The sequence below is a fragment of the Sporothrix brasiliensis genome (assembly GCF_000820605.1).
Source record: "Sporothrix brasiliensis 5110 chromosome Unknown Cont18, whole genome shotgun sequence".
NCBI lineage: Eukaryota > Fungi > Ascomycota > Sordariomycetes > Ophiostomatales > Ophiostomataceae > Sporothrix > Sporothrix brasiliensis.
The window spans coordinates 1428690-1454314 of record NW_024467137.1 but is presented as its reverse complement, the minus strand read 5'-3'; the positions used below and the strand labels follow the sequence as shown (position 1 = coordinate 1454314).

Here is a 25625-nt window from a genome sequence, read left to right as displayed (position 1 = left end):
CGTTGTTTTCTTGTCATCACCAATCAACTATCGCTCTTCGGCAGTCAATATGAAGGCCGCCACCGTTCTCTCCTTCGCCGCCGGCGTGGTCGCAACCAACGTACGTTAAGGGTCACTCTTCCCTGGATGTCAATAAAACACTCAACTAACAGCGTCTTAGAACCTCTTCCCCTTCAACCCCAAGAACTGCCCGGACAGGTGTACGCCGCACCAGCGCACCGGTTTCCACTTCGGCGACCTTGGCCATGGTGAATTCTCCAACTACAATGACTTCAACTGGAGCGGCTTCACCTGCAAGTCGGGCAACCGCGGCCGCTCTCGGGTCGACCGCCGCACCGGCTCCAACTACATCGGCGGTACTTGCCACTCCGAGCCGTCCAAGAGCCCGTCGTTCGACTGCGAGAACAGCCGTTCCATTGAAGGCTTCTCCGTGACCGAGTTCCACATCACCACCGAGTTCGACTGCGACCTCGAGTTCCACTACCGCATGCCCGACGGCTCCACCTGCAAGCAGACCAACGCCTGCTCCAGCAAGGGCTCCGTGATTAAGAACGATAAGTGCGGCGGTGCCAAGGCCTGCACGGTCGTCTACCCCTCGCAGGTCCGGAAGCCCCACACCACGTGCAGCATCAGCATCTCGACCATCTCCTTCGGCTGCTCGACCACCACCCCGAGCAGCTCGCCGTCGTCTGCCCCTAGCTCTGCCCCTTCGTCGGCCCCTTCGAACAGTCCCTCGTCTGCTCCCAGCTCGGCTCCCAGCTCAGCTCCCAGCTCTGCTCCTGTCAGCGCCCCCTCGGTCAGCCCTTCGAACTCGGTTCCTTGCGAGTCGGAGAGCAGCGGTGCCCCTAGCTCTGCTCCCTCGTCGGCCCCGTCCAACGGCCCTTCGTCGGCTCCTAGCTCTGCCCCTAGCTCCGCTCCGTCGTCGGCTCCCTCGAACGGTCCTAGCTCGGCCCCGTCCAGCGCTCCTTCGGGCCCATCTGGCTCCGCCTCTAGCTCTGTGCCCTGCGAGTCGGAGAGCAGCGGCGCCCCTAGCTCTGCTCCCTCGTCGGCCCCGTCTAACGGCCCTTCGTCGGCTCCCAGCTCCGCTCCCAGCTCTGCCCCCTCGTCGGCCCCGTCCAATGGCCCGTCGTCTGCTCCTAGCTCTGCTCCCAGCTCTGGCCCCAGCGGCTCTGCTTCGTCTTCGGCCTCTGCCCCCAGCTCTGCCCCCAGCTCTGCTCCTAGCTCTGGCCCCAGCGGCTCTGCTTCGTCTTCGGTCTCTGCTCCTAGCTCTGCTCCCAGCGGTTCGGCTTCCGTGTCTGCTCCCAGCTCTGCCCCTAGCTCTGGTCCCAGCGGCTCGGCTTCCGTTTCTGCTCCTAGCTCTGCTCCCAGCTCTGCTCCCAGCTCCGGCCCCAGCGGTTCTGCCTCTGCCTCGGTTTCTGCTCCCAGTGGTTCGGCTTCCGTCTCTGCTCCTAGCTCTGCGCCCTCTGGCCCTGCCAGCTCTGGTCCTAGCGGTGCCTCGTCCGGCGTTGGCCCCGTCCACTCCTCGAGCGCCAGTCCTGTCTCTTCGTCGTCTGTTCAGTTCACTACGTCGACCATCTTCTCGACCACAACCTCGACCGTTACTGACTGCGCCGCTACTGTGACGAACTGCCCGGCTCACTCCACACACCTGACGACTGTTGTCATTGCCGTGTCCACCACTATCTGCCCCGTCACCGAGACTGAGGGCAGCGCGACCAAGTCCCCCGCCGGCCCCACTGGTGCTTCCTCGCCGGCTGGCCAGCTCACCACGTCGACCATCTACTCGACCACGACCTCGACCGTCATTGACTGCGCCGCCACTGTGACCAACTGCCCGGCTCACTCTACCCACCTTACGACCATTGTCATTCCGGTGTCGACCACCGTCTGCCCTGTCACCGAGACCCAGACCTCTGCCAAGGCCACTGGCGTTCCTTCGGGCTCCGTGGGTGTTGAGGTCCCAGTGACGACTGTGACTATCTCGTCCGGTGCTGCCACCAGCAAGCCTGCTGGCGGTCAGCCCGCCGAGTCGCAACCCGCCGGCAACAAGCCCACCGGCACTGGTTCCGGTAATACCGCTCCTCCTTACCCGACCAATGGTGGCGGCTCCGCGTCCCCCACGGGCACTGGTACCGTCAAGCCGAACCCGTCGGGCATTGTCACCGTCAACGCCGGTGGTCGTACCCAGGCCTACGGTCTGGCTGGTGCTGCCGTCATGGCTCTTGTGGCTCTTCTGTAAATGACAGAAGCTGCCTGACCTTTCTTTATGTTTCCTTATTTTCTTGTACTTTCCCCACCCCTTTCTTTTCTTCATCGTCAGAAATGTACTAGACTACATTGCGTGTACAATTAATACCACCTTTGTTCCCTTCCTCACTGAGCCAAAAATATCGTCTTGATTTTCGTCATTCCTGTTTTATTTTGTGTTTCCTTCATTGTCTCTGTATGTATGCTTTTCGGTGACCATACTTTGGTTGTGTTTTTCTCGACAGGCCACGACATGGGATGTGAACCAAAGCATTACAAAAACCACCCAAATCATTTCCTTTCTTACGATCCTTTACGAACGGCATTTATATAAACAAGGTGGTCTTGGGCTTTTATACTTCACTATTATTTCACCATTATTTCACCATGTTCCCTTCTTCCTACGCTACTCGTCGCATTTCTCTTCCAATTTTGCTGTATCGTTCATTTTCTTTTCCCAATCTTCTGTATGGCCCTTTGTCTCTTCTCTTTACTTGATGTATTGCTTGGGGGAACGGAGTGTGTCATCAAAGATCTGGTCTCGGGAAAACAGAAAACTGGTTGGTGATTTTCTCTCCAACCAATCGTTGAAACGATGCGATTTTTTAACAACTTGGCCCCCTAACAAAGACACCCCCTGGCGGAGGCATATTCGCTTCGCATAGTAATAGTTAATGTATTTAGACCAGACCACCCTTTTTGAAAGGAAAATACAAAAAAAAAGTTACAAAAAACTGGATTCACCGTACGTAAAAGTCTACGCAGTAGAACAAGGACTCGTAGATGTGAAAGATTTAAATCGACTGTTGAGACGAGGCTGCGCATTCGCCTAAATGGCACGTGCCCCTTGGAGCCTTCTCTGGCAGAAAATTTTTAGTGCCTCGCCGACAGCTCATAGTGCTGTGCTACAGTGGGGGAGCCCAAGTACACACTTTATAAACCCTCAATTCAATTCGTCACAGCTTTACGACACCAGTTGAAGGAACAGTTGCGGACGCCGGCATATACGAATTTGCGCTCAAGGTATTCGATTGAACGGCTTCGTTAAATACTTTACTCGATCTGGGCCCACCTCTCGTGGTGTAGTGGTGGCATAAGGCCAGATCCACTGCATGTTTTGGACAGCGCTGGCTGGGAAGGGAAAGATATCACACACATCCACACACATACCACGATGACGACTTCCTTACGAATACCGACGGCGGCAGGCTTGGCCGCAGCAAGGGAAGCCTGCACGCGAGGGGAATGCATGTTTGGTGCCGTCAGAATGCGCAGATGCAACTCTGCCACCCTGCCGTTGCGACGGGCCTTTTCAGCTGCTGCCGGGCCACGGCGAACCAAAGATGAGGCCTCGTCGGCGCAGACAGACGAGCCTCCAGAACGAGCATCTTCGTCCGCTTTCCCTGACTTCAAACCGCGCACCGTCTACGAGCCCTCAACAGGCGTGCCGCGCTCCTATTTTATTGGCCACCACCGCGCCGCGCTCGACAACATGCGACGCGTGCTCGCCACGGTCGGTCTTGTCATTGAGTGCCGCGACATGCGCGTGCCCTTGACAGCCTGGAACCCGCTGCTCGAGTCGTCGTTGATGGGCACGGGCGTCTTTACCGAGACCGAGAGTGCGGGCAGTGGTGGAGGCAATGGTGGCGGCACGGGCGTCAGCAGCACGAGCTTGCCGGGGCTGTCTGGTCCTGTGCGCTCCGCTGGGCGTGCGCCTCTGCCGTCCGCCACGACGGAGCGCACACGCATCGTTGTGTATACGAAGCGCGACCTCGTTGTTGACGGCAAGCAGGCCTCGGACTCGCTCTCACCCTCACAGGCCGATCTTCGTCGCCTGGCCGCGTTCCACGGGCGTGACGCGGATGCCGTCTTGTTCATGGGCTCCGACAACAGCAACGACACCAAGGATGCAGCCTCTGCCAAGACGAGCCGCCGCGAGGCCTCCAAGCTCGTCGCTGCCGTGCGCGCAGCCGCCAAGCGCCATGGCGAGCAGTCCCTGACGGGCCTGCGCGCCCTCGTCGTCGGCATGCCCAACGCCGGCAAGTCCACGCTGCTCAACCGCCTGCGCGCCCGCGGCATGGTCGATGCCAGCCGCCGCTCCAAGGCCGCCGCCACGGGCGCCCAACCGGGCGTCACCCGCAAGCTCGGCACGCCCGTCCGCGTGCTGGACGACGCCGCCGAGTCCGACCCGGCACTGCGCGGCAACGGCGGCGGCGTGCTGGTCATGGATACCCCGGGTGTCTTTGTGCCGTACGTCGCCGACCCCGAGGCCATGCTGAAGCTGGCGCTCGTGGGCTGCGTGCGCGAGGGCCTGGTGCCGCCCGTCGCCCTCGCCGACTACCTGCTCTTCCAGCTGAACAAGCGCGACCCTGCGCTGTACACGACGCTCTTTCGCATGGACGCGCCCACCGACGACGTGCTGGCGCTGCTGGACACGGTGGCGCGGCGCATCGGCAAGCTGGGCCGCGGCGGCGTGCCCTCGCACGAGGCGGCTGCGCAGCATTTCGTGACGGCGTGGCGGCGGGGCAAGCTGGGCGCGTTCTGTCTGGACGACCTGGACGCGGCGTCCCTGGCGGCGGCGCAGGAGTCGGCACGGCAGGGACCGCCGTTGTCGATGAACCAGGCGCGGAAGCACGAAAAAGAGCGGCGGAAGGCACGGTCGGCAGCACGGCACAACGGCGACGCAGCAAGCGCGACTACGGGCACGGGCACCGGGGGCGACGGCGGCGTGTCGGCTGCCTGAACAGCTCGGCCCCTGTTCTCATCTCAGCTCATGTACATACATACGTATATATATACACTCACACTCGACAGCGCATGTCGACCATCTACGATACCACTTGTTCAGGATCTATACAGGATATATATTGACTCGAATTCGAAGCAGTAATGAGTGTCTTGATATTTTATATTTCACACATAAACGTACACAGTGGCAGGAAACCTGTCCATACAACCCAAACGCCAGAATCCTGAATGGCGGCTCCAACGTCATGGGCCAACGTCATCCAAATGAAATAAGATAAAAAGAAATGAGAAGAACGCCGTGTAGTCTTGTGTCTCCATATCGGGAGAAGGAGAGTACTGCACTCATAAGAGTGGAAAATGAAAAGAAAAACAAGAGGCAGATGCGGAAGGGAACGAAAGAAGACTGAAACAGAGGAAGCCTCCCGCCCTAGGTATTCTCAGAAGGCCATACTGTTTGAATGTAAAACGCCGCCAATACGATAACCAGTCGCGAACCGCGACAAGCGAGGAGTGGACTAGACCCGGAAATTGCAAAAGAACAAAGACACGCGTTCCATTCAATTTCCGTACTGGTTCTGCCAGTGTATGATGTTCCGAGTGAGCGTGTCCATCATCTCCAATAGCGGGAGCTGTTTAAAGTCCTTCTCGTGCGCAACATCCAACGACACGCCGTTGCTGGTGGCTGGCTGTTGTGATGCCGAGGTGGACGACGGTGTTGTCGCTGCGCTGTTCGGGTCCGTCGCTGCATGGACACTGCCGGCCTTGCCGCCGTCTGGTGTGGCCACCGCCGACGCCAGGTACTCGCCGCTGGCAATGTCAATCTGCGTCTTGCCAATAAAGTCCGACATGGCCGAGACGCGTCGCCGCATCTCGTTGAGGCTGACACGACTGTTGCTGCCGCCGCCGCCCTTGGAGCGCGACCCGGACTTGTTGTTCTGGTTGCTGTGCGAGCCACTGCCGCTGCTCGAGCCCGGCTTGCTCTGCCCGTTGTCTGGCACGTCCCTGGATCGTGACCGGGTCATCGAGTTGAGCTCCTCGCGCGCGTCCCGCTCCTTGGTGTATTGGTTGCGGCCCTTCTTCTTGTGCGTCGGCCGGCCGCCCTTGGACTTGGACTGTGCCATGGCAGGTGCGGAGGTCGGTGGTGGCGTTTCGGGTGACGGCTGGGAAGGTCGAGGTGGCACTGAGCGCGGCGCGGTGGCAGGCGCCGGCGTGGCGGACAGCGAGGGGGCATTGGTCGGTGTTGTGGAGGTATTTCCACTCGCCGACGCTGTTGCTGGTGTGGCTGCGGGAGGGGCGGGGGCAGACGATGTCCGCGTTGCGGCCGTCGCACGCGTTGTTGCTAATGGCGCTTCATCTGACGGATCGGAATCTGTTTCCGAGTTAGCGGCGTGCCCTTCACTACTTGCACAGGACTTTCTACCCTTTGTCGTGTCCTTACCGTCGACTCTGCGACGCTCTGCGCGTCCGTTGCGTTTGCTAGCGGCCTCGGCGCGCTGCCGTTCCTTTTCTTCCTTCTCGGCCCGCTCGCGCTGTGCCTGTGACCGTGCGAGCGCTGCACTGCGCGATGCCTTTTTGGACGACCCGTTGCGTGTGGCCATGGCGTCGTCCGAATCGTCGTCCATTGCCAGCTTGTCGCCCGCTGGGGATACGGACCGGGAGCTTGTGCGTTGTCGCTTCGTCATGTCCGCTTTTCTGTTTACGAAATGGCGTCAGCATTTGTTTTCTTCGCGACTGTCGATGCATTGTTTCAGGGCGGTGATTCTGCTTACTCTTCGCTGTCGCTTCGACTGCGCTTTGGCCGTCTGGGAGTGGGGTCTGCAGGATCGCTCGCATCTTCTCTGCTGGCAGCAAGGGCAATGAGCAATTGTTCCTCGTCGTACGCCGCGTCCCTGCTATTCATCGTCGAGCGACGCTTGGCCGCCGCAGCCGACGCCCGCGCACTCTTGGACTCCCGCACCCCATCAGGCCCAGTTTCTCTGTCTCCATCTTTGCTGTCTTTGCTCCTGTCGCGGTGTTGCGGCGAGCGATCGCGGTTTTTGTTGAATGAGCCCGTACGCGAGCGTCGGCGATTGAGGGCGAGGTAGATTGAACAGCGGTGGCTTAAAGGAAGAAGAAATCGTTAGCAAGAGAACGCGTACAAGGAAGGCAGCACGAGAAGGACGACACAACAAAAAAAAAACACACCTGTTGGGGCCAGGAAAGATCTTGTGCAGGTCTTTTCTGCACTCCTCGCAATAGTACTCTTCGGGTAGGCTCGCGTCGTTAACGAGACCGACGCACGCGCCGTGCTGCCAGACCTTGCAAATGTCGCATTGGACAAAGAAACCGGCTAGGTCGTCGGTCACGACGGCCGGGAAGATAGCCTCGATGTCGTAGCCATCCTTGGCCGCCTGCTCAACGTCCTCGGCCGCCGGCGGACCCGGGTAGTCCTCGGAGCCGCATATGCAGCGGACCGCCTCGTCGTCCTCCTGGAAGTCGTCCCCGTCGTTGGTCATTTCAATCTCGCTGACAACCACAGACGACTGGTCCTGGTCGTCGTCCTTGACGACGTTGGGGTGCGCGGCGCGTCGGCTGCGTGTAGGTGGCGGCGGAGTGTTGTCGTCAGTGCCTGCGGTATCGTCGGGCGGCTCGGACGCGAGCGATGCAGACGACGTGGATTTCTGGGGCGAGCCGGTCTTGACGAAATGTTTGGGGTGGCGTTCAATGCGGCCAGAAACGCTGGATGTGGTAGACGATGGTCGAGATACGGGTTGGTTTGTGCGAGCGCGAGAAGAGCGACGGGGATCAGTTCCAGCCATTACTCGCAACCGCGGCCAAGAAGGAAAAAGAGAGTGGAGAGAGAGTGCGCGAAGAGGAGGAGGGGGAAGGGCGAAGGACGGGGATAAATAGGGAACGCGAACGGAATGAATGGCACAGTCGCGTGTGGGAGGTTAAAAAGGAACCAATGCGTCTTTCTGTTGTCGGATGGAGAGAAGCAGGGCTGGAGCTGTCGTGGAAGGAGTAAGGCAATCGAGGAACGAGTTCGTTGTTTCTAGTGGCGCGCCCGGAGCGAGATTCGATTCTGTGCCGCAACAGCGACTGACTTCGGTGCTACGAAGAAGGAAGAAGGAAGAAGGAGAGTCGAGATAGGAGACAACCAAAGGTGTTTCGAGCTGCGAGACAAAGACAAGAGGCTACTTCAGGGAAGTCGGCGCTGGAGAGGGGGTGCCTGGATCACAGTCGCGAGGCAAGAGACGAGGCGAGAGACACGGAGCGACTGCGAAACATGGTTCGGGAGGCTAGCTGCACGGGGAGGCTGAAGCGACTGCAGGTCGAAGGCAACGTCGAATTGAGAGGTGAAGCTGGTGAAGAAGCAAAGAGAGAGGTCGAGGACGAAGGAGAAAACGAGCGGGGAGAAGTAGGACAGGTGACTGACGGGGAAGGGCAGGAACGAGGAGGAGAGAAAAGAAAGAGCGAGCGAGAAGGACGAGCGACGCAGAGGCAGGGACGGCCGAGACCACACCAGCGAGTGGGTAGGAAAAAAAGGCTACTAATTTTCTTTGAGCGCTGGTACCAAGAAACACGCGGCAACGCCTAGCATTGTCAAGTAGCGTCGCCAGGCTCAGAAGGAGCAACCCCAGCTGGCGGCGCTTCGGGGCAGGGGCGAGCGATGGAAAAGTGGGACTCGCAGGTGCGTCGCGCAAGAAGAAAGAGCCATTGAGGGGACCAGTCCCGTCCAGTGCTTGTGATGATACCTGCCGAAAGTATCGTTGTACCTTTTCGCGCGGACGTGAGCCAAAATATACTTATGTAATGCCGCTTCCGTTGCCGACACTCGCCAACACTCTCTTTTGGTCAACCCCCGCACCAAGGCTCGGAGAGGTAATCCGTCATGTTCTTGATCGCAGCGTTGACGCTTTGCTTTGTTGCATTGCATTGAGCCGTGGCCCGGTTTCCCCAATCGAACGCGGAGACACCATGACTGCTGCCGTTGTTCCTTTGGCTTTCGGCCTGGTTTTGTCTACTTGCAACTCGGTCCGGCATTGTTGTTCCTTCCGTGGCAGGAGCATCCAGTTTCGCCGAGGCTTACCGCGCCTTCCCGGCTGGAATTGTGACGCCGTCTACTTGCAAACGAGGCCTATCGCGTGGTGAAGTCAAGTGCCATTCGCGCTTTCTTATTTCTTGTTGCATCTTGGTCGTTCTTGCCTGGCCAGGACAATTGTCATGCCATCGTGGCCGTGTCTTCGTTGCCTCATTAAAGAAGGAGCGCACCAGCCGCCCCGTATTTCAAAGTCAAAACAGTTTCTGTGTCTCTTCCAAATTCGGACCCCACTGTGCCGGGCCAATCAGTGCCTGCTCTATTGGCAAACTCAAGGCCACAAGGCCACCCTGCCGGCCCATTGTTTTGCGTTTGTGTGCATTTTGTAGTGCTCGTGTTCAGCGTGCCCTGGGCCCGCTTAGGTAATTTTGGCCCCTAAATTGGAGCCCGGACCACTAATCGAAGATCGATACCAGGCCGTCTATCAAAGTCCGTGGCAGGCAATTAGCAATCAGACCGAAGTCCTGGCCACATCAGCGGCTTTTTGCTCCTTCCAGTTCTCCGTTTTACAACCTTTTCGACCTCAGGACCCAGAACGTTTGTTTGTTTTCTGTTTGCCTTCTCCCTGAAGCCCGTTCGCTCCAGAATTTGCATATCATTTGGCCTCCACTTACTCTTTCTTGGTCCCAACGTCCCTCGACGTAGAGGCCGTGCCAATCGCTGATTTCGCTGTCACCGGGCCGTTTCAGCAAAATCTCGAGACGAGGTAGGTGACGAGAACAACCAACCGACCGCTTTTCCGCCCTCTGCAACAGCTTCTCTCCCTTACCACCGTCCCATTGTGTCTTCACGGATCTCCTCGTCCCATTACCATACCACACATCCTCTCCTCGTCGTTCTTTCTCGTGCCTTCGGCATCCGGGCTACACCCCTTTATTTTGGCCGACGGACTCGAATGGTGATGCCAAAGGCTTCGTGAGAGCTCTCCAGTGACGGCTCCTCGACTCCTATGAGTGCATGGGAGTTTCGGGTTCTCCTTGCTATATGGGCTTGACATTTTGTATCCATTTGTGTTTGTTGTCCGAGTCTAACGCACTGTCCCGTTGGGCAGAAATCTAGGGTCCTTTGACGCACCATTTTGCCGCTCCATACCGCTCCGAACGACTTTCCACGTCCTACATACGACGATCGAGAACAACCACGAAGTGACCGCCCCCGTCGACCCGACTTGCCAACATATTTTGGAAATTCGATTCGATACGGTCGCACTTCAACGTGCTGGGTGCATGGAACGTACTTGTGGTAGCTGCGGAGAGAGAGAGAGAGAGCATGAGGCGATGTGATGGGTATGTGTTCCCCCCTCCCACCGACTTTTGCATTTTGACTTCGGCCGTCCTCTTTTTCAGCTTTTTACACCACGTACACATATGTCACCCCCCATTGCTTGTCTGTCTTTGTTCACTATTACACTTTTACGCACCTGCGCGAGGCTGCTGGCAGTCTTCTTGTTTCGCCGGTGTTTTGGCGGTTCTTGTCGGCGAGGCATGGCTTCTTGCTTCGAGAAGATCTTTGCATGGCTGTTTGGCGTTGGCCACTTCTCCTTCTCTCTGCCTGGCACATCTCCTGTTCTTCTTTGGCTAACCGGAGTTGTTCAACCGTTCCGCGATGTAGAACCAGCCCGCAAAATGTCTCCTGAAACTGCCTCGCCGGTCTACCCAGACCGACTGATTCATCCTCTGCCAAAACGACGCCTTCGTGAGCGCCTGTCGTCCGATGCCGCCGACTCGATCAAGTATCCTCCGGATCAGACGCCAGGAGCACCTCTGTTCTACTACCCGTACAGTTTGAAGCAGGATGCAGCATCTGTCGAAAGGCCGATATTTGTTGGCCAGGCAAGAGCTGCAACCTTGACGGCCAAACCGACAATCACGGCTCCGACTGCATCCACGCCCACAACCACGGCTGCGACAACTGTTCCGGCAGCCACAGGCCCAAATGCAAAACCAGGGTCGGCCCCCGGCCGAGCCGCCCATCTTCCTTCCCGACCACGACGTAGCAGCGGCGAAAACGAAGCAGCGTCCTCTTCGCGCACAACCCGTGCTGGAAACCGATCCGGGCGGTCTTCACAGGCACTCCACATGTCACCTGCACAGGGCTATTGGACCTTGCCGTCATCAACGCTGACTGCCGATGGATTTGACTCCTTTGAATACACGAGCAATACCAAAAAGAGAAAGATACCGTCTGCCGGTGACACATCGCATACCGGAAGCTATACCTCGACGAGCCTTCGATCCACCGCGTCTGAATCCTCGACGACAACCTCCAGCTACGACAGCCTAGCTGGGAGTCCACCATTACTAGCCAACGTCAAACCGACCGGTTTTGTTGCGGCGTCAGTGGGCATTTCAGGACCGGGGAGGGGCCGCTACGGCCGCTCGCAACGGCATCCTATTATAGCAGCGGGTAGGAGCATTCTGGGAGGCACGGGAAGCTGTACAATCCAAGAAGACCAGGGCAACCCGGTACTCTTGATTGGTTTTGAGGGCGGGCGCCTGCTTTGTGTATTGCTGCTAACATTTACTGCGAGGCCCAGAACATACCAATAATGCCGGTATCATTTCCAGCGCGATTGCCAATGCGGAGCGACAAGGACCAAGAGAGAGCACCGACTTGGCCTCACAATTCCAAGCTACAGAGGCATCCGCCCAGGGTTCTCTCCAGTTCACGTTTACCTGCTCCTCAAAGGTGCCGGGAAATCTTTTGTGGTCTGGCTCTGATTCGCGAACATCACCTAGCTCTGCCAACTGGCAGCAAGGGCAGCAGCAGGGGCGAATCCGCGGCGGTCAAGGTGCAACTCACGCTTCCGGTTCTCATTTAGCTGGATCTGTGGATACGAACGGATCTCCTTCGAGTGGAAAAGCATCTAAAGTAGCGGATGGCAGCCGGTCAAAGCAACAGCTCGAAAAGGAGGAGAACTTCAAGATTCGCCAAGAACTTCGGAAGCAAGCCAGAGATCGGAGACGCCGCCAGCAAGAACTGAACGTTATTCGGCCCACGCCTGAATCTGAAATCTATATCTGCCCCTTTTGCGAGTACGAGAATATCACGGGCCACAAACCCCGGTTGATTTACGAGTTCGAGATGAAAGAGCGCAAGAAGCGACTCGAACTGGAGCGGCGGCAACGCGAGCAGCGGAACCGAGAGAAGGCTAGACATCGCAACCGCAAAGGTCGCAAGGCTGCCAAAGCAGCGCCCACCACTGCCGGCTCAAGCACCCTGCAAGAAAGCCTTGATGACGATCAACAATATGACGACATTCCAGACGATACAGGTCAAGGAATTGTCGACGACGACGACTATGAAGACGATGACGACTATGACGATGACGACGGTGCCGGGGAAGCGGATGATTTCGTTGCTGAGCTCCGGCTTGGAATTGGCGACGCGAACAATCCTCTTTTGAGAGGCCGGGGCGGGGAAAACATGCAGCCGATACCAGCTGGAGGCTAGTTGCCAAGTATCAATGAAGTTGGCCGTTGTACGATATGGTAAGCTACAACTTTGGGCTGACCTTTATTCTCATTCATTGCCCGCCCCCGGATCACCCTTCCTGGCCGATTGTCGACCCACGCCACTTATTCTGAACCATGGATATGCATTTTCCAACACCTCATCAACATGATTGTTTACAAAGCATCTTTTGCAGCCCCTCCCAACACCACTTTTTGAGATTGTCATTGGCACTCAGCACTGAATTTGGATTTTTATTGGGTGCTGATTTTGGACGGCACCATGATTAGCAAGCATTCAAACATTCATGGCGTCTGCATGAGATTGTATATCTAGCACCACTGGCATTGTTTTGATATTGGAAGATGGCTTGCTTTAGTCTTTCGGCCCCAATTAGACCTGTCGAGGATGTGACTATAGGCAACGAGTCATGTAAGGCATACTGCATCTACGGTAGCCAGGCACACATCTGACATTGGCAATGTTTAATTCACAAAGCCAGTAACCAATAGAAGGCAATCGGTTTCTTGCGCCACCAATGTTGCCGTCAAAAATGCATATTTGGCTGGCCAAGTCCCTGAATGTTTGTTTACCGACTCCGACTCTAGACAATTACACTATCAGGGTCTCGATGAGGTGTACTTGTTGAAGAGATACTAGATGAGGCGGCTTTTCTGGAGAGCAAGCCCAATTCTTCCTGGCCATTATTTCCTTGACGAGTGTTAGTTTCGAACGACTTGTGGCGATGGATAGTAAAAATCTATATTGAAATAAATGGTGGGAATGAATCCACCATAGACATTTGTTTCTGTCTTGGATGCGTGTCTGGTATCGCTTAACGAAACGTTGATGGACACCCCTCCTTTGTTGTCTTTTTCGATGTAAACTGGCGATGTGCCGCGATGACGTAGCTGCCTGTTCTTGCAGTCGTGTTTTGTGTGTTGATTGCGTTGGGCTCGAAAAGAGTGGGGCACTGGTTTGAGACAACACGCAGAGACACACTAGGCCGAATCAAGAGGCAGGAACAGCAAAAATGTGGGCCTATTCGGTTCCTGTCAAACAGAGCACAGAGCAAAATGACGACAACGAACAAAATGGATATGATGATGTGGTTGATCAGGGTACGTCGAGGCGAAACTTTGGAGGGAAGTCTCATCGAGAGTGTAATCGATACGAAGATCCAGATAGGCTTCAGACTGTAGACGGTCTGCGGATATAGAAATAAATCGAGGTGCTGCGAAGCCTCATATGCTTTACACAATAACCTGAACCCCAGCTCTCCTTGGAATGGGAGAAAGGTCTGTGGCCCAGCAAGAGGGCGAGGAACAACGGCAACATCTTGCGTGGTCTAGTCAGTTAAGAACAGCCTGTCAGCATACCGTCAGCTACCACTGTGAATTTTGAGTTACAGTGATAGCATGCCGCGAATCTAGCTGATGTAAGATGCAAATATGAGCGACGGATGACAAGTTCAACGAGTTACCATTCAACACGTACAATTTCGACTCGACATACAATGTAGACTCAGGATTGCAATAGACCGCCACGAACCCTACTAACCACTGCCAAAATAGTGCTTCATTGCTAGTGCGCTGGCGGCCTCGACTCGGTAGTGGGTAGTCATGGCATCGAGGGGGCCGAATTGAGTTAGGGATGCCCTGTAGGGAATTGTAGGCACTCTGTAGAGCAATGGTAGCGACCTTGTGGCGCGTTGAATGGCCAGAGGCAGCCGAGAACTGGTTCCACCGCCCCACTGGGCCAACAGTCAGACGTCACGGAGCTTCAATTCCAGGTTGGCGGCGACGGCGACCAGTGACTGCAGACGAGATGTTTCTTGCATCGTCGTCAGGATCATCCGCCCCCAAAAATACCGTCGAAATCGTCCTAGCATTGACGCGGCCGATTCTTGTCTTCTACCAGAGCGAGGCACCGCAGCTGAGCTCTTGTCTTTCTTCGCTTGTTTTTCAGGACGCTCGGGTTATTGCTTCCAGCGATCTCCACCCCTGCAAATAAAGTCGTTAGCGGGCCTACTCGTCTCCACCTGGCCTTCTTCTGCCCACTTCTTGTGGCATTGTCCTGCAGTGTTTTGGGCGCTGATACCGAGTCTGGGACTGTGCTCAAAAAGCCTCTGGCCACTCACGCCTGTTGCGTATTCTGAGCTGCCCAGTATTGCCCTAATGATGCTGGCTCACACCTCCACCCACTCGCTACTTCCTCTTTCGTGGTTGATCCCAGCGCCGAGACTTTGCACCATCGCTCTTTCCTGGCGAGATGAAGCTGTGTCGTCACCTTCTTTTCCGTCGCTTTCGCTACGACCCTGTAGCTCTTGCTGCGCATTCCCGTAGTTCTAGTCTTTCCCGTTCCCACCTGCGCCCACTCCCCCGGTCGCACATCGCAAAAAATAGAATCTTACGTCTTCCTTGCTTCCTTCCGTCCCGCGAAACTTTTCTCACTTCCTTCCTTGCATTCTTCAATCTCCCATCAACCCCTTTTTACGCTGGTACATCTCGCCTCTTCATCCACCGGCACGCGTACTTTGGCTTTCTTTCGCATTGATTCGGGAAGCGATTGTCGACAATGTATTTTCGCCACGGCGCCCAACAAGCTCAGTTTGACAGGCAGGAAAGAAACTAAAAGCGGGCTTTTCAAAGAGCAAGGCCCTTGGTCAACAGTAAGGGCCCCCTTCAACAAACACGCCGAAAGTCCACGCGCAACACGACGGAGGATCCGGAAATCGACAAACGCGCAATACTAGAACACGCCGAAAGTGGGAAACAATCGGCGTGAAACAAAGGACTGACCGCAAACCTGCAAGGCCCTTTGTGAGAGCCACAAACACAGTTGACGACTGCTTAGAGCATCATCCACATCGGAGAGGCAAGGGGGACGAGGAAGACAGAGAGGACCGAAGCCGAACAGTAATAGGGGAAACCGACGGAGGTACACAGAGGGCGTTTCTGACATTCGGACCGTTGAAAGTCGAACCGGCGACCACCGGGGGATTGAAGACGGCCTCGGCCGCATCCCATCGCCATGTTCGGCTCGCGCAAGAAGGCCAAGAAGCAGTATACGGTATGTCGACATGTTTTCTTTCATCTCTCATCGTGAACGTTTCACCCCATTTGTTCTATACCCTCTTCCCCTTCGCCTCTGCCACCTGCGACTGCCAAGAGCAGCAACAGACGGCTAGAAGTAGCTCCCATTCCTCGCTCCGTTCCTTGTACCAGAAGAAAGGGTCATGCCGAAAGAAATGGCACATCCCACGAGGCCGGCCCTGTTTCTATTTTCATACCATTCTTCAAGCCTGTCCATTGGCCCCAAGAAAGCTGCCAGACATCTGGCTGCTTAATATCCCAACTTCTGGCGAACCTAGCGCGTTTCTGCTGCGTGTTTCGTCCTCTTGTCTCGAACGTCGCGCGCTCTCTCGCCCAGTTTTTCTTGAAGGCGGCCACAAGTCGAGAAATCGACTAATGCTGCACTTACTGGACATGAACCCATCCACCACCCACCAACAAAACCTAAAAGATCGCGGGTGCTTAGCCGCAGGGACGACCGATTCAAAAGGACGGGAGAGGTGGCCTAGACGCAAAAGGCCGTCCGTCGCACATCGCTGAGGAGCCTGACTGATCGCCTCGTCACTCATCTGCACTGCGTGTCTCTGATGTCTTGTGTCTCTTTCTTTGCGTTGCCTGGCCTTGTCTGGTCGACCCGACGGACTAGCCTAAGCTTAGCTCTTCAGCTCAAGAGAAGTCCTCGCCACATTTCTCCCTGCCTACCTTCCCTTGCTTTGCTTCCCATTTGTTTTATTTTGTCCAATCCAATCACTGTTTTATTTTCTTTCTTTTTTTGTCTGCTTTTTACCTTTCTCTTTTCGGCCTCGTCTTGTGGCATCCTTGGTCTTCCCCGTCAACAACATCAGCATTGGCGTGCGTCGCTCTGCGCAATGGCCTGTTGCTAACAATGAACAATGTCTTCCCAGCCGCCAACCGCCTCCTCTGTCAACCCGAGCGCGGCTACCGCCGCCGTCTCGGCCTACAACCTCTCCTCTGCCGCCGCCGCCGCCGCCCTACGCGCCCTCCCAGCCGCCCCTACCAATGTTGGCGCCGTCCAGACCAAGCGCACCATGCGCCGAAGCGCCTCGGTCTCATCCGAGGGCTCGCGCCGTGCACTCAGCCCGGTTCCGAGCATAAAACGTGCGATGGGTATCGGTGGTGGCAACAAGGACACAAGAGAAGCCTTAGTTATATCTCCAACTGGCGCGCCAACCGTCCGTCGTCGCGGCAGCTCGTCGTCGATAAAGTCGATGTCGTCCATGACTGAGCGCACCTTCCGGTCGCCCAGCCCACACAATCCACGCACGGCAGCACTCGCCGCCGCCACTCCGGCGTCGCCTAGTGGAAGCGTCAACAGCAACCGCAGCCTCTCTATGAATGCGGCTGGCACGGCAGCAGCTATGGCAGCCCGGAGCCGGTCGGCGCCTGCGCCGCCGCCCATGCCCACAATTCCCAAGCACGTTATCGACAACCAGGTGAAGCAGCAAATGTCAAAGCCGCAGAAGGAGCAACAGGCAGAAAAGAAGAACCGGCGCGCCACCAGCCTTGGTCTTGTCCAGCAGCCACTGCAGCTGGCCTCGCAAAAACAACAGGGGGCGCGCGCGTCCTGGTTCGGCTCCGCGACAGTCGGCAAGAAATCGGACATTCGCACGTCCGACACGGCAATGGACATCAACGGCTACGCCCAGCCAGAACGGCCAGGTAGTCGCAGCTCCTTGCAAAACTTTTCCTATCCCAGCCGGCAACGACTTGGCTCACCACCGCCAAGCCCGACACATACGAGATCTACCGCCACACCAGCAGCTGCTCCCGTGGCTCTACCCCTTGCCGGGAAGCTTCCCCGGTCGGCATCGACAGAGAGGGGCTCCTCACAACCACAGTCATCACAGCAAAAGACGGCCACGGGCTCTGCTCGGCGGTCGGCGTCCACAAGCCGTGTCACTGGTCGCTCCAATCTTGGACTGTCCGACCAGACTCTTGTGTACGATGCCAACTCACGCCGTATGGTCCCTCGCGGTGAGCTTCTTATGCTGGAGCAGTCCATCCTCGATGCAGCAGAGCGCCCGCTACAGCAACAGCGAAAGAAGAAGCAACAGCGAGGCACAGCCGCCGCTTCGCTTGCCGGCTCACACTTGTCTCAGGGCACCATGACACAAGCGCACGGTACCGCCGCGCCTTTGAATCGTGCTGAACTGCAACGCATACAAGAGCCTGCGCCGCAACAGACGGTTCCGGTACAAGCCCCCCAAGCCCCCAAATCGCCCCCGCCGGAACGCGAGCTACCTCCGATCGCGACGACTGCCCTCGAGCCTCCTGCTGCACCGCAACCAACCGCCAGCGAAAGGGATACCGATGACGCGGGCGGCCAACCTCTGCCGGCGCTGTCAACCTCGGCCTCTACGCCGTCCTCATCTGCCTCGTCGCTTACGGCTCTGGCTGCGTCCCAAGCGGCCACAAGCCCTGTGACCATTCAGAGCATGTCGTCACCCGAGGACGGCAGCTTTGACGGTACGCTCTTGACAGAGGATGGGCGTCCCGTTCTCGCAAAGCGCCCTTCCATCGTCCGTGAGGAGCCAGATCGGGAGGAGGAGGCGGAGACACAGCACCGGACGAGCGCGCAAACATCGCAGCCTCAACTCGCCACTGCCGCCGCTGTTCTTGCCGCTGCCGGCTCTAGCTCAGCCCGCGATGGTCTTGACGGTGTCCCTGCCAAACTACTACCCCATCACGACTCAAATGCTGAAGCGCAGCAAGAGCACGCTACGGCTCAGTCGGCCGCCGCTAAGCCGGGCGAGGCGGAGCGCACCCGGTCCAACAGCCCCGTGCGCACTGCCCACTTTTCCCCCATTGTCAGCACCAACCTGGCCGTGCGCCGCCACTCCCCGCCACCACGCTCCATCTCGCCGCGCAAGTCTGCGCTCAAGCATTCGAGCTCACCACGCGATGCATCCCCCTCCGACTCGGCTTCCGATGCCAACAACGCTCATCCTGGCGATCTGCAGATGCCCGCCCAGAACCGCAAGAAGGCCAACCGCGTGAGCTTTGACGATAAAGCCGTCGTTGTCACCCAGTCGCCGATGCCGCCCTCACCACCCGTCTCGCCGGCTCTGTCGTCCCTGCCGGGTGCAGCGGAAGCACCTCCTAATAGCAATGCCGCCCACCAGCCGCCTTCGCGCAGCCGGTCTTGGTTTGGAAACATTGGCAGGAACAAGAAGAAGTTGGACCATGCGGCCAATGGCGACGATGTAGTCATGAAGCCCCGCCCCGCCCTACCGTCCTTTGGCAGTGTTCGTGATAAGCCGCAACCATCCCAGTACCAAGAGGAGCGCGCCCTGGTGCGCCCAATCAACGACAACCAGTCGCCTCACCGAGCCGCGCAGACGCCGCCGCCGACCACGTCTACGGCTGCGGCTACTGCCGCGCCTCTTGAAACACACCACACCTCGAGCGACCACGCCATTGGCTTCATTATTGGCGCTGGTGCCGCAGCCGCAGCCGGAGCCGCTGCGGGAGCTGCCGCCGACCGCCCGACGTCTGCGTCCACTAGCACACGCAACACCGCGAACACATCTCGCTATCGGGAGCCACTTCCGCCGGTTGTAACGTCCGTTGACGGGAGTGGCTATGTATCAGATAGCGGTGCCAGCAGTGACGGTGACGTCGAAGACGTTGATGAAGAGCATTCTCCCGTCCTTCGCTTCGATGAGGAACAGGACACCACTGTCCCAGGGAACCTGGAGGACGAACCAATTATTCCTCCTAGTCCTGTAGCAAACGATGCCGATCCAATTGTCGTCGTTCCTTCAGTTTCGTCTCCGACCCAGAAGACAGTACCTGCTATTTCCATCTCCCATCCCAGCCAAGAGAGCTTGACCGCGGTTCGGGGAACAGAGGACGACGACGGCGACGATGAGGAGAAGAAGGAGGGGGAGAAGGAGGTTGACACCGAGGACGAGATTGCAAAGGAGGACGAAACGGCAACGGCGGTCACACCAGGGACGGAGGCCACCCAGCCGGCTGTGAAAAACAGCCCGGCTCACGCCCCTTTTGACGTGCCAGGCATGTTCCCTACAGACACGGACTCGGACGGAACAGCTAAGAGCTCGCCGACCAAAGCTACGTTTGCAGCCAACAACTCTCCAGTCCCGATCCGGCAAAATGCATTCGAGCCCATCACCCAGGAGGACGACCATTCGTACTCGGCCCAGATGCCCGCCACCGTGTTCGCCACCCACATGCCGACGCTACACGAAGAAACGTCGCTACGCAGCGAGAAGGTAAACGACGATGACAGCGACAGCGAAGTCTTCAGCGACGCTTACGAGGATCTCTCGGACATTGAAGGCGACGGGTTCCTGTCCCTCGACGCCGTTGTCGATAGCCCCATTGTGCCCGACATGGTGAAGAGTCCCTTTGCTGCGTCGGCACTGGCTGGGTCGCCGTCGCGCAAGCCGGAGGTTCTGCAGCTTGGCCCGTCGCCATTGGCGAAAGAGACCGCGCCCTCCGCTCTTACAGGCGATTCGCCATCTGCCGGACCTACCGACCCCACCGCGTCTTCCTCGCCGACCGCAGTTGACGCTGGTGGTGCCGCGATTAGCATGGCCGCCTTGACGTCGGCTGCTATTCATAAGCATGGCAACAGCGACGGTTTCATCGGCTCTGGCGACGAGGAAGATTGGGAGAAGATCAAGGCTTTCTGGCGCGGGCTGACCACCGAGAAACGCGCCCAGCTCGAAAAGGAAGCCCTCCAAGATGCAGCGGATGAGGGTGATCTGGAGGATGAGTCAGCCGCTGAGAAGAAACCGAGACGCAAGAAGTCCGTCGAGACGCGTCTGGCAGAAAAGAAGGCGATCCAGGAGCTCACACCGGTCCAAAAGCCCAAGGCCGACCCGGCTCCTGCTGAGAGCCAACCCCAGAAGGCGGCTGCCACGCGTATCCGCCGGTCTATGCGTGACAACGCCCCCCGTGCCACGACTGCTGCTGCTTCTGCTGCTACTGCAGGCAGTGCTGCCGGTGCGGACAAGGAGCACTTCAAGTCTTCGCTGCGTCCCAACCCGCCGGCTCAGAAAGAGCGCGCTGCCTCCGCGTTCCCGCCTAAAGCGGCTGTTGGTGCAGTGACCCAACCCCGTGCGTTGGCCACTACTCTTCGCCGCCGAGGCTCAGACTCAAGCGAGAGCAGTTTTAAGCGCGTTCGATCCGACTCCCACGGTGCGAGCATCGGCGGTTTTGGTGCAGGTGCCGCTGCAGGCGCGGCCGGTGCTGCCGGATTCCGCATGTCCATGCGCAGTGATCCGAAGGGCGCGGCTCCCTCCAACAACGGCCTCAACAACCGCAGCAGCCGCTTCTCGCTCCGGTCCCTTTCGCCGACTGGATCGACCACGTTGCGAGGCTCGACTGAGTCGTCTCCCCAGTTCCGACGAAGCATGCGGGATGGCTCTCTGGGCTCCGGGTTTACGCCTGTGGACATGAAGCGTATGTCTTCTCCAGGCTCCATGGCCAGCTCTACCTTGAGAAGAGGCTCGGCCGACTCGGGCGGCGGGTTCTTCTCGTCGTTTGGCAAGAAGCGCGGCAGCAAGCTGCTTCAACGCAGTAAGAATCAAGGCGGCGGCAGTGGCAGCAAATCGGCGCGTAGCAGGTTCGGTGATTCAAGTGACGACGACGATGACATCTTTGGTCCTACGACCACAGCCTCTTCCGGAGGCCTGGCGGCCCACCGCCGCAGCGTCAGCACGGGCGGCGCATACACCTTCCGCAGCCGCTTTGTTGACTCGAGTGACGAGGACGAAGCCGTTCTGGATCGCCATCCGGTCGGCCGGAAAGACAAGGATCACGTTGTCCCCAAGACGCTGCGCACGGGCAGCAGCATGCGAAGCGCCAGCGCACGACCCGCGAGTTCGTCAATGCCCTTGAGCCCGCTGCAGCCCGAGGAGCTCGAGGAAGAGGAGGGCGAGCTGGAGGCCCGTCCCAAGACTGCTCCGAATGGGCTTCCTTCGTACGGGTTTGAGGGCGGCACGTCGTCTTTGGCCGGCAACGCCGCCAACAACAACCTTGGCACATCGACTCTGCGACGGTCACGGTCTGGCCGTGGCCAGATTGCGCCTGTCTCGCCCATGTACTCGCCGACCACGACGGGTACCGTGGGCCTCAATACGGACTCCAATGTGACACCCACACGTCGGTCGAGCGGCATCATGTCCGTGCTCCGGCGTAAGAAGAACAACGGGCCCAGCTCTCCAGGCAGCTTCACCAACGGCGGCAGCGCAAACAAGATTCAGCGGGCCGGTTTGGTGGACAGTGCAGCCCGCCGCGACACACAGCTCGAGCGTAGCACGGCCGAGCTCGCCGCCGTGCGCAGCAACAGCATCGGCAGCCAGAACCGGCGAATCCTCAATGGCGGCGCGTCTGGTGGCAGCACGCCGCGCTTTGTCCCGCAAAACGACGACAGCGACGACGACGATCTCGGTGACAGTGAGGACAGCCCCGGTGCTGCCCGGCGTGCCGGAGCTCCTGCGAGCGCGTCCCGGTCGGACAGCTGGCCCTTCCCCGGGCCCAACGGCCACGATGTCGACATCAGCGCCATAGACTTTAGCGAAAAGAGAAAGAAGAAGTTCTCGTCGTTGCGGCGCATGTTTCGGCTAGACGACTAGGTGTGGTGGTCTTGGTTGAAGCATTGTGCGCTAGAAAGAGGAGAGAAAGGAAATACAAGAGGAGGTAATGGATCGGAATCGGGGTTGGAATAGGATTGGGAAGGACAAAGTCTGGGATATTTCGGTCATTTATCAGTCATTTCGGTTTTTGAATTTTTTTCTTTTGTCAAGGACTACTTTTGGCGGACTCCCTCTCCAGCCATTGCACACACTCTGTCATTTCGTTTCTTTGTTTTGTCTTATATTGTACTTTTGTGTTCTTTTTATTCGTCACAGGTATACGATAGCTAAAGGCCGGAAACTAACACAGGCCTGGGAATGGAGGAGATACCAATATTTTGGACACATATATATACATTAGGATTCATGGCAACAAGGAAATCAGGAAACAATACCATCTACAAGTTAATTCGACACAGCAGCAAGGTGAAGTTGTCCCTGACTTGTGGTATAAAATATGTTTATTATAATATTGCACGTTTGTTGATGTTTTCAATGGAAATAAGAGGAATTCGATAAATACTGTGCAAAATAATACGTAAAATTCTATTGAGAAATTTTCGCTTTTCTTTTCTTTTCTTTTCTTTTCTTTTGCCGGTCAACACAAACACTTTGTTACGCACAATTCATTAATTTATATTTTCCAAATCAAATTCTATAGGCAGCGCTAGGATAACAAAAAAAATAAAATAAAATAGATGTCGTCAAACATTACATCCACTAGACGCCCTGATTCCTTTCTGAATGATGCTGTCGTTTCTCATCCTATATTAAATGATGGTGTACCCGCCGTCGACGCGCAGATCAGCGCCCGTTATGTACTGCGCGGCATCGGACAACAGGAACACAACGGGGCCCGCCAGATCCTGTGGCACACCCAGGCGGCCCTGGGGCACGCCGTTTGTCCACTGCTGGCGCAGGGCGGGCTGTTTGGCGAGGATGGCCTGCGTCAGCGGGGTCTGCATGTAGCCGGGGGAGAGGCAGTTGACGCGGATGCCGGAGGGGGCCCATTCGACGGCGAGGGACGCGGCGAGCTGGCGGACGGCAGCCTTGGAGGCGTTGTAGGGGCTGGCGGGGCGTTAGCAATGCGCGAACAGCGCGAGCGATGCGAGCAACGAACGGAGTGAGGCGACAAACAAGGAGAAACATAAGGAGAAACAGGGGCAAAACGAGCGACACGAGGAACCAACGAAAACAACCGTGGACGTACGCTTGCGGCTGAGGCACATTGACAATAGCACCGCTCATGCTGCCGATCAAGACCATGCTGGCCGGCGGGGTGGTGGCAAGCTCGGCGATGGCGCTGGCGGAGGCGTCGGCCGATGCGGCCGAGGCACGCTGCTGTTCCTGACGGGACTGGAGATGACGGGCGACAGCCGTGGCAAAGAGATAGGTGCCGTCGACGTTGACGGCCCAGAGGGCACGGAGGCGGGCGGGCGGGTAGTCGACGGCGGGCACGTTTTCGACGAAGCCGGCCGAGGTGACGAGGCCGTTGATGGTGATGTGGTTGGGGGAGACGGCGCCGGCCTCGGCCTGAGCGGCCAGGACTTCTTGGATGCAGGCGTCGACGGAGGAATCGTCGGCGACGTTGGCGTAGTGGGCGGTGACACGGGGGATCCTGTGGTGGCGGTGAGTCAGAACCGAGCAGCGGTCCAGCGGGCGAGGATGGTGAGAAGAAAAACGAACCGTTGGTCAGGGTACCTGGCCTTGAACGTCTCGACCATAATCTTGGCTTGGGTCTCCGTCTCCTCCTCTAGTCTGTCAGCGAGAGGACTGAAGCACGGGTTCAACAGAAAACGGAAACAAAAAACAAAAAGAAAACAGGAAATAGGAAGAGGGAAAAGGCGCACTGTTCAGATCGACCATGGCGAGGTCGGCACCGCTGGCGACAATGGCCTGGCCCATGACGAGGCCAAGACCGCGCGCGGCACCGGTCAGGAGAACCAGCTTGCCGGCGAGCGAGAAGACGGGTTGCGACATGGTGGGTGCAGGCGCCGGGGGCGTCGGGGCGGCTTGGGACGTTGTCGCGTAGCCGCGCGCCGTGGGAGAGGCCAAAGAGGCTGACGATGTCAGAGAAGTGACGATGAAGGGGCGGCTGGCGACGGCGCGGACGCCAGCAGACAGCGCTGCCTTGCGCAGGGCAGTGCCGACGGCAGGCATGGTGACGTTGAGCGAATGCGAATGGCAACGCAATGGACAAAAGAAAGAACAAGTGCAAACGACGACGCGACGTCGATGCGATGCGGCGCGATGCGGCGACAGTGAGAGGAAATGTTGAATTCCCCGCCTTTTTGACAAGATGCTCCGATGGCGCTCGGCCTAGCACCTTCCGGAGGGATACGCAGCAACGCAAATAGGGGTTACCGCCAAGCCGTCTCCCGTTCGCGCTCTTTCCTCAAGACGGACGTTTGGACGGCTGCGATGTTGGGACAGAAACGGAAAGCGCGCAGCGAATGAAAGTGGAAAGTGCGTCCGAAACTGCAATACGTCTAAAGCATCTGCACAGGAAGCTACGATGGAACATTACGGCATTCTCTTCTCCTCTTCTTTTCACGGGTTTCAAAGCCCTCCCTTTCTAGCCTGCCGACTTTTGAGGAGGATCACACGGAATTATCTCAGTGTCGTCCGTCTCCTCATCTCACTCATGTCACGCTCTCACTCACCCTTGGCGTGCCATAGCCATGAAGACGGTCTTTTGCGGGGCCCGGTGGAGTTTATCCTGCGTGGTGCGCTTGAAATGACAGCTTAGGTTTTTGGGAAACCATTGAAGAAACGGGTCTAGAACGCCCTTGAGACGCGGAGTGTAGAGGAGACGCCGGTCTGGGCTTTTCTCTGTTTGAGTGGTTTATTTGCTGGCGCTGTTATTTCCATTGAATTTCCAGACTGGTGCAGCGCGGATTTGCTGGCATTTCTTGGGATTCTCCATCTATGGTCTACATGGATCCAAAGTAAGGAGACAGTAAAGAGAAAATGAAAGACGAAAATAGACCGTGAAACATAAAACATAATGCATAATGCATAACGAGATGTTGGCCTTTCTCACCAAACCAGCTGTTGATTAATTGGCTGCAAGCTATTGACTGATGGGTAAGGTACTGTGCGTTTTGTCCGTCGGTCAATTCTGGAACTGTCTGCTGCAATGGAACACAATGACGGCAGTCTCGAGCCGCCACGGGCATGTTTATAAAAAGAAAAGACGTCGAAGAAACAAACGAGAGCGCTTGCACCCTCAAAAACGTCAGAAAGACAAAAAAATCGACCCCCCTGGGACTCGAACCCAGAATCTTTGCCACCGGAAAGCAACGCCTTACCATTAGGCCAAGGGGCCGGGATTGGTCGATGAATTAATTCTTGCCCGGCGCAGAGTCTAAGAAGTGGGCGTGTTCCGGCGGCCAGGGT

The 25625-nt window shown here is 57.3% G+C and overlaps 7 protein-coding genes and 1 non-coding gene across 8 annotated transcripts; 4 read left to right on the top strand and 4 right to left on the bottom strand.

Annotated features, from left to right (window-relative positions):
- Positions 1-49: 49 nt before the first annotated feature.
- Positions 50-2239, top strand: SPBR_01421 (uncharacterized protein; the record flags this gene model as incomplete). The annotated part of the gene is made up of 2 exons (XM_040759732.1): positions 50-100; positions 161-2239. The coding sequence occupies 2 exons, from the start codon at positions 50-52 to the stop codon at positions 2237-2239; spliced, it is 2130 nt and encodes a 709-aa protein (XP_040619412.1).
- A 1275-nt stretch (positions 2240-3514) lies between these two features.
- SPBR_01665 (mitochondrial GTPase) lies at positions 3515-4990 on the top strand (the record flags this gene model as incomplete). The annotated part of the gene is made up of 1 exon (XM_040759975.1): positions 3515-4990. The coding sequence occupies one exon, from the start codon at positions 3515-3517 to the stop codon at positions 4988-4990; it is 1476 nt and encodes a 491-aa protein (XP_040619411.1).
- Positions 4991-5552: 562 nt separating this feature from the next.
- On the bottom strand, positions 5553-6677 carry SPBR_01837 (uncharacterized protein; the record flags this gene model as incomplete). Its single annotated transcript, XM_040760147.1, has 1 exon — positions 5553-6677. One exon carries the CDS (start codon positions 6675-6677, stop codon positions 5553-5555), a length of 1125 nt encoding a protein of 374 aa, XP_040619410.1.
- Positions 6678-6760: 83 nt separating this feature from the next.
- On the bottom strand, positions 6761-7793 carry SPBR_01877 (uncharacterized protein; the record flags this gene model as incomplete). The annotated part of the gene is made up of 2 exons (XM_040760187.1): positions 6761-7094; positions 7180-7793. The coding sequence occupies 2 exons, from the start codon at positions 7791-7793 to the stop codon at positions 6761-6763; spliced, it is 948 nt and encodes a 315-aa protein (XP_040619409.1).
- Positions 7794-10698: 2905 nt separating this feature from the next.
- SPBR_01539 (uncharacterized protein) lies at positions 10699-12526 on the top strand (the record flags this gene model as incomplete). The annotated part of the gene is made up of 2 exons (XM_040759849.1): positions 10699-11479; positions 11610-12526. The coding sequence occupies 2 exons, from the start codon at positions 10699-10701 to the stop codon at positions 12524-12526; spliced, it is 1698 nt and encodes a 565-aa protein (XP_040619408.1).
- Positions 12527-16493: 3967 nt separating this feature from the next.
- On the top strand, positions 16494-22226 carry SPBR_01186 (uncharacterized protein; the record flags this gene model as incomplete). The annotated part of the gene is made up of 1 exon (XM_040759497.1): positions 16494-22226. One exon carries the CDS (start codon positions 16494-16496, stop codon positions 22224-22226), a length of 5733 nt encoding a protein of 1910 aa, XP_040619407.1.
- Positions 22227-22996: 770 nt separating this feature from the next.
- On the bottom strand, positions 22997-24386 carry SPBR_01711 (uncharacterized protein; the record flags this gene model as incomplete). The annotated part of the gene is made up of 4 exons (XM_040760021.1): positions 22997-23294; positions 23437-23844; positions 23913-23979; positions 24077-24386. 4 exons carry the CDS (start codon positions 24384-24386, stop codon positions 22997-22999), a joined length of 1083 nt encoding a protein of 360 aa, XP_040619406.1.
- A 1096-nt stretch (positions 24387-25482) lies between these two features.
- SPBR_09512 lies at positions 25483-25554 on the bottom strand. The gene has a single exon. It is a non-coding gene; the product is annotated as a tRNA-Arg (tRNA).
- Between the last annotated feature and the right edge of the window lie 71 nt (positions 25555-25625).